This window comes from Bactrocera tryoni, unplaced genomic scaffold (assembly GCF_016617805.1).
Source record: "Bactrocera tryoni isolate S06 unplaced genomic scaffold, CSIRO_BtryS06_freeze2 scaffold_7, whole genome shotgun sequence".
Taxonomy (NCBI): domain Eukaryota; kingdom Metazoa; phylum Arthropoda; class Insecta; order Diptera; family Tephritidae; genus Bactrocera; species Bactrocera tryoni.
Genome location: NW_024396366.1, coordinates 21,308,888 through 21,316,774, shown reverse-complemented (window position 1 = coordinate 21,316,774; position 7,887 = coordinate 21,308,888). Strand labels below are relative to the sequence as shown.

The following is a 7,887-nucleotide window of genomic DNA, read 5'->3' as shown; positions in this document are numbered from 1 at the left end:
TTCTGCGCCATGAAACCAACTCACCTAAAACCCCTAACCCATGATTCGACTACATCGAAAGAGCACGTTTCTAGACCTTCCGTTTGCTGACATGGATGGCAATAAATTTCCGTCATCAAAAAATGTACATATCATTTGATATTAACCAATGTGCACCTCAAATGTCATCTTCTGAGCATAATTTTTCCTACAGCTTTTACAATTGCATTGTCTAATTTTATCATTCCTTGGTTGAATATACATATGTAAACCCCATGACGCTGGTGTTGAACTTACAATTTTTTAGGAGTCTTATGTAATACATAATATTTCAAGAGCATCCTTAATTGCAAAAGTATTACCATATTTTCAAAACTTAATGAAAAACAATTTACATCTAATTATTGAACCTAATACATTTATTGAACCACAACCTAACGATGAAAAGTCGTACATCTGATTGATGTTTGGCATGAAACATGATTTTCAATCTCAACCTTACACATGCTTTAAATATTTTCTAATTATTTAGGAAGTTATATACATATATTTAAAATAATTGTTATAGTAAGAAACAGCAATTTTTGCACTAAATGTGACAATGTTATACAAAGAAACCCGTTTCCTAGGATTATAAATCAACATTTTCTTACAAAGGCAACACCATTCAGTCCCATAATAATTTGACATAGTGCTAATATTACTTTTATAGTGAGAAGTCAGAATTAAACATTTTAAATCATCTAAGTTTTTAGCGTGTTGAAATGGACTAAGCCCATAGCACATTTCATACAGTATGCATCCAAGAGACCAAATATCCGATTTAAATTCATATCGTTCTCCCTTCATAATTTCTGGTGCCATGTAAAGAAATGTACCAATAAGACCTTTACTTTGTTTATTACTGGAATGTATGGTTGATATACCAAAATCAGCGATCTTAAAATTATTACTATTGTCTACTAGGATATTTTCTGGCTTAAGATCTCTGTGAATTATGTGACGAATATGTAAATATTCAAGTCCCAATAAGATTTCATATATAAACGATTTAAATATTTGTTTTGCAACAGCTGGGCGACGGTTACAATTAGCATTAATTATATCACGTAAGGTTCCTTTTGAGGCAAATTCCATTACTATATTTACAGTTCCATCGAATACGAATGAGCGGATAAATCTAATAATGCTTGGATGTTTAAGTTGAGAAATGATATAAATCTGTGAAATGAAATCGTTCAGTAATTAGCAAATTTCATATCGCTCATATGTGTATTTAATGTCTATACCTCATCCATTAGCATTTTAACTTCTGATTTTGGTTTGCGAATTACAATCCGCTTCACACAAACGTAATTGTGATCAATTGAAATAGACCTACAAAGAAACACCTGCCCAAAAGATCCTTCGCCCAAGATTCCAATAGGACATAAGCTTGAATCTCCTATATCCATCGCTATACACGTATAGTATAAGATTTAATGAAATTACCATACGCGACCTTTGCAGGATTTGTTACAAAACGATTCAACATATAGGGTTGCCGTGCATTTGGTATTTAAAGAATTTGAAAATTTCTATTAAAAAGGGTACTGATTATCAAATCGACGTATGACTATCAATAATATTTCCGTTGACGTAAGTAATGTATTATAAAAACAAACCGCTTGAAGATTTTATTATTTAATATATAGTATAATATAATTTATACAACTACCGTGCCCACGCCAAGAAGTGATAAGTGGAATGAGCAAAAACTTTTAAAGTAAGTTTGACGAAAGAATGGAAGAATTACATTCATGTTTGCCACGCCAACGGCTAGACCGATTTCATTTATATTCATTAAGGGAATTCTCTTGCTCTTGCAAGATTGCATATTGCAAAAATCCTATACCGAAATATACAAGAGCACGAGAGCACCAATTGCAGAATCTAGTGATATATGAACGGCTGATTCGGTCAATTTATTGTAAATGACTATTCTGTATGGCTATTGTGAATTGGCGCACCTTCTGCATTCATTCTTAACAAAAAAACTGTGACAAATCTTTATAATTTAAATAGAAATTATAAAATCTATTTAAAATTTACCTTCCTCAACAATTTAACGTCAAAATATGTATTTAACACTAAACATACCATAACGGGTCAAATGACACATTTTGAACTTTTGCATTGAAAATGCACGTATAATTTTATTGCGTTTGCACATTTGACTTCATGACTTTTTCTAAGTAATTAATGAACAGTTATAAAAATATTCTTTTTTTTTGTTTATTCTGAGTAATCCTTGTTGTATACCGATATCTACCACAACGGGTCCTTTGACCCGGAGATAATTTTTCCGTTTTATGAGATTATCGAGTCATATCATATCTTACAGATCATTTTTTACCCGGAAAAATGTCGAAGCAAACAAGCCAGTACAAGTTCTTAGAAGATATAAATAATATTGGCGAAGAATTTTCAGAAATTAGTGAAGACGAATTTTCTGAAAATGAGGATACTATATATTGGTTGCAAATAAAAATGAGTTTGATTCTACAGATACTGACGATGAAGAGGAAAATATTGTGAATGTATGTAGTGGCCGAAAAAGAAATAGAAATAATTGAACAAAATGTTGCAATTGATGGATCTGTTTGGGAAGAAATACAAATAGGTGGCACACCTGGAAGACCAACACTTCATAACATTTTCAGGCACGAAGTAGGCCCAACAGGATATGCAAAACGCATATAATGAAAGGTAAAGTTAGTACTGCATTTTCATTGATAATTGACCACCGTATTATGAACCATATAAGAACATGCACAATAGAAGAAGCAAAGAGAGTGTTAGGTTCTGATTGGAGTTTATCTAAAAAAAATTAGATGCATTTATTGGAATTTTATATGCTCGAGCTGCATATGGAGCAAATAATTTGAATATTTCCTTTTTGTGGAATAACATATGGGGGCCAAAATTTTTTTCTGAAACTATGAGCAGAAATAAATTTATCGAAACTCTTAGATTTATTCGTTTTGATAAAAAAAAAGTCAGCGGATTCAACGTTTGAACACGGATAAATTCGCTATGGTATCTGCAATTTGGGATATTTATTTATTTATTTTATTTATTTATAATAATTCATATAACAAAAAGAGTTTTATTATATAAATACATAAACGCAGCACTGGCTACGAGGCCTTCAGCCGTCTTGTAATTATAATTTCTTGTAATTCTATTTGCTAAGGGTTAGTAAAGATGTAAGTTGCTTAAATATATTTTAACAAATCGTTGGTTTTTAAGAATCTATAAACAATCATCACGTTTTTTTCTGAAGGTTCACTTGGTAGTTTTATGAGATCAATGTTGCCTGAGTTGTGGGCTGTTGGGTGAAGCATCGGACAGAGTGTGAGTAAGTGTTTGATAGAAGCGGTGTCATCGCAAAGGGGGCAAATGGATGGGCTTTTACCCGATAGTAAGTGGGCGTGTGTTATGATAGTGTGTCCAATCCTTAATCGAGTATATGTCTTCATTGCGTTAGTTGGAACTGTTGACGAGTAGATTATACGATTTCTGGCTGGGTTTATGACCGCGTAGTGATGTTTAAATGTTTTGCATTCGCTTGCGTTTTTTTGATGCCGTTTGTGCTTAATAAGGTTAAGAATGTCTTGCTTGGATGAGACGTAGTATGTTAAGGCAGGAGTCCTGGCTACATTTTTCGCAGCGAGGTCTGCAAAGTGGTTGCCTGTAATACCAGCATGGCCAGGGATCCACATTACTTGGATTTTCTGAGGGGCACCAATGACCGCGTCCCTGATAACTTCTATTATGGGATTGCGATTGGAAGGAGACGTTATTGCAGACATACACGATTTGCTGTCTGTACAGATGAGGAACTTTCTTTTAGTCTTTTTTGCGAAATTAACTGCATGAAGGATAGCAGATCCTTCAGCGGTAAATACAGAGCTCGTTGAGGGAAGAAGCCAATTGCAAATATTTTCTCCTGTGGCAGTGACAACTGCTAACGAAGTGGAATCGATGGACTTGGAGCCATTCGTAAACAATAACTTCCAGCCATTATTTGTGTAATTAGATTCCAGTTCAGCAATGGTTTGTTGAAACACTTCGTTTGGTGTGTTTTGCTTGGACTAAAACATAAGCTTATTCTGTAGTATTTTATCATTGATCAGACAGGGAGGATGTCGAGTGGTGAATTTGCGTGTTGCGTTAAGTAAAATATTATTTTCTGCAGCGAAACTTAAGCATCTCGAGATAGCCGATTGTATTCTTGGAATTTTTCTTTTTTTCGTGGCGTGGGTGTATTTAGTAATGGGTTGGTGTTCTCAGCCGTTTTCGTAAGAATTTGAAGCGAAGAATCTATAATTTTATTTTGAATAGTTGGTAAACCAGATTCAGCCATTATCGTTTTTATTGGCGAGGTTGGAAAGGCCCGGAGACTTCGCCGTATTGCGCAATGGCAAGGTGCATTTAAAAGGTTGATACTGCTTTTGGAGCAATTGCCATAGATGGGGAGCCCATAATATATTTGAAGTTAGCAAAGCTCTGACAACATTGACTAGTGTGTTCGGATGAATAAATGAATGCTTAGACGAGAGATATTTAACAATATTTAATCGTGACATTAACGAGTTTCTGACATATTTACAGTGAGCATTAAAATTATAATTAGAGTCAAAAATTAATCCTAGTATTTTCAGCTGTGTTTTACATTCGATGTTAGTTTGGTTGTGGGTTAGTGAAATACCGTTGCAATTTTGCTTCCTACATACATGAATGATATGTGTTTTGTCTAAGGAAAGTGAAGCACCAGACTCCAGTGACCAAGTCTCAATTCTGGCGAGTATATTCGTAAATAAGGATTGAGCTAAATTAACGTCAGAGACTTTTGTGTAGATTAGGACATCGTCAGCATAGATCTGGTGCTCAACTCCTATGTAATTTTTTATCATCCTACTAATATCATCGAAAGCAATGATAAAAAGGAGGGCTGAAAGAGGTGAGCCTTGCGGCGTACCATTAGAAAGCGGGAGTGTTGAAGAAAGAAAACTATTTACGTTGACTTTGAGTTTTCTGTTTGTGAGAAAGTTAGTAATAAAACGTATCATATTCTGGCCTATTTTCCATTTTCTAAGTTGTCGAATAATAATATGGGCTCCAATTTTATCGAAAGCTCTGTGAAAGTCCAGAGATAGTACGGATACGTGGTTTTTGCTGGACAAAGCGTTAGTAATGAAGTAGTCTGGTTGGATTAAAGCATCTAACGTGCCTTGACCTTTTTTGTAGGCGACTTGATTCGGTGATATGAACTTGTTCGCTGAGCATACCACATCAAGCGGTTAGCCACGATCTTTTCCAAAATTTTGCCCATACATGAAAGGAGGGAAATCGGCCTATAGTTAGCAAGTTCATCGGAGGATTTGTGTGGTTTAAGTATTGGTATAACACAGGATATTTTCATTGAGAACAGCCAAAACTGTTACAAACCGGGTGAAAATATTACTAAAGACGAACAGCTATTTCCGACTAAAGTACGATGTAGATTTACGCAATACATGCCCAACAAGCCGGATAAATTTGGAATCAAATTTTGGTTAGCATCGGACGTCGATAGCAAATATTTCATAAATGCACTTCCATATCGTGGAAAAGATGAATATAGGCCCTCTTCAGTACCACTCTCTGAATATGCTGTACTCAAACTCATTGAGCCATTTACGGGTTGCGGAAGAACTGTGACCACAGACAACTTCTTCACAAGCAAACCCCTAACCACACAACTCCTATCCAAAAAGTCTACGTTAGTTGGAACTATACGGTCAAATAAAAAAGAAATACCACTAATTGCGAAGCAAAAGAAAGATGATATGGAACGATTTTCAACGAATTTTTACAACAGATAATTGTACTCTTACAATCTATAAAAGTAAGCCAACAAAAAAAGTACTTCTACTTAGTTCTAAACATAAATTCGTTAAAGTAGTAGAAAACAATGATAAACGTTTACCTGAAACTGTTTCATATTACAATAAAACCAAATTTGGTGTAGACATGACCGATCAAATGGCGAGGAAATTTACTACAAAATCTAAGTCTTGCAATGGCCTCTCCAAGTTTTTTTTAATATCCTTGATTTAGCTGGCATAAATGCCTAGATTTTGTACAAGTAAACGACAGGGGAAAATATCTCGAGACAAGATTTTTTACTCAAGCTAGCAGAAGAACTTGGCGCCGATTTTCGAGAAGCCCGTGAACAACCAAAACAAGAAAAAAATACGAAAGAATCGTTGCCTAAGTCTACTACAGATGCTTATAAACGTATGAGATATCATATGGGATACTATAAAGAAAATAAAACCAACAAAATTTGCTCTAAATCTTAAAAATATGTTAGCGGAAAATGTACAATGGAAACACTTATATGTAAAAAATGCGATGAACTATGAATTAAAAATTTTTATTTTTTGGTTTTGTAATAGAAATGCTCAACATACTATTTTGTTTAATTATAATAAATTTAATTTATATTTTTATTTCCTTCCTAACATCCATAATTCTTACATTCAAGCATAAAACATACAGTCGGGCCATTTGACCCGCTATGGTAGAAATAGGTATGTTTAGTGTTAAATAAAATGACAGCTAGCACAGGGTTGCAATTATTTTTTTACGTGTCATTGCACGAAAATAAACATGGTTTTTGGTCTGACACATTGACCCATTACAAATAATTTTATGCATGTGTTTGTTGTTGTGTCGGTTCACCAAGATGAAATATCTGCAATTCGTTCACCGTGCAAGGGTTTTGCAAAGCAAGAGAATACCTCTATTATGTTTATGAAAATAATGAAATATTACTGAAATATTACATACATATATTGACTAACACAAACGGCTTAAAGACAACTAGAAAATCAGACGAATTGCGTTATAATCGGATAGATACGTTCATGCAATTTTATTAAGATAACAAATACTCTGATCGACAAATGTTGTATCAATGCAATTAAACAAATGCGCAAAAGTCTGCTAAAATAGCGAAATTTCGCTTTCATTGATATCTTATCTTACTTTTTCACTGATGTACTATATGATAGTACATATACGGTAAAGGTTATGTTAGGTTATATTATACTGGCCCGCTTTCACCCCACACATAATACTACTGTTCTTTAGTAATGCCACATGGAGGATCAGTTTAGTTTGAGGTGAAGTATTCGTCATAAAAGACGTCATAGTTTTGCGAACTTTTAGAACCTCCCAGATATTTAAAAGGAGTGTTAGATAGTGCCTAGCAGAGGCAAAGCAGGTGTTCTAGCGTCTCCCTTATGCCAACTTCTCTGCAATTTCTGCATGTATCGTCAACCTCATGTCTATCCGGCTCGCGTGTGATGCCAGTAGGTTGTGACCTGTCAAGAGGCCATGATGACTAATTTTAGACTTCAGATAGCAAATCATAAATCATATGAAATTTAAATTTGTTTTACATCGAAAGTAGAGTGGCTGTCATTCCCATGTTCACACCGCAAGGTCATCGAATCGATGGACACGGTACGTACGACATGCCACTTTTCATCTGTAACGACTAAATTCACCTTATCGTTTTTTCGAGATTAATCTTAACAAAAAAAAATTATTTGTACATTTCTTTTAAATTTAAATTTTAACAACATTCAAGAATAAATGTATTTTGCTTTAAGTGAAATTTAAATACAAATTGCGAACGAAAATAAAAGGCAACAAGTAAGGAAGGGCTACGTTCGGGTGTAACCGCACATTTTATACTCTCGCATGATAAAGTGATAATCGAGATGTCATTATCTGTCATTTACATAGTTTTTTATTTTGCTGTAAAATTAATTAGATTAGTAGTTCCTGAGATATGGTTTTTGGTCCATAAGT

At 34.3% G+C, this 7,887-nt stretch overlaps 1 protein-coding gene and 1 pseudogene across 1 annotated transcript; one reads left to right on the top strand and one right to left on the bottom strand.

Annotated features, from left to right (window-relative positions):
- Positions 1-375: 375 nt before the first annotated feature.
- On the bottom strand, positions 376-1,494 carry LOC120781614 (serine/threonine-protein kinase Nek8). The gene is made up of 2 exons (XM_040113850.1): positions 1,269-1,494; positions 376-1,200 (listed from the first exon to the last, which is right to left on the bottom strand). Exons 1-2 carry the CDS (start codon positions 1,431-1,433, stop codon positions 508-510), a joined length of 858 nt encoding a protein of 285 aa, XP_039969784.1. The 5' UTR covers positions 1,434-1,494; the 3' UTR covers positions 376-507.
- Positions 1,495-5,540: 4,046 nt separating this feature from the next.
- On the top strand, positions 5,541-6,155 carry LOC120781846 (annotated as a pseudogene).
- Positions 6,156-7,887: the final 1,732 nt, after the last annotated feature.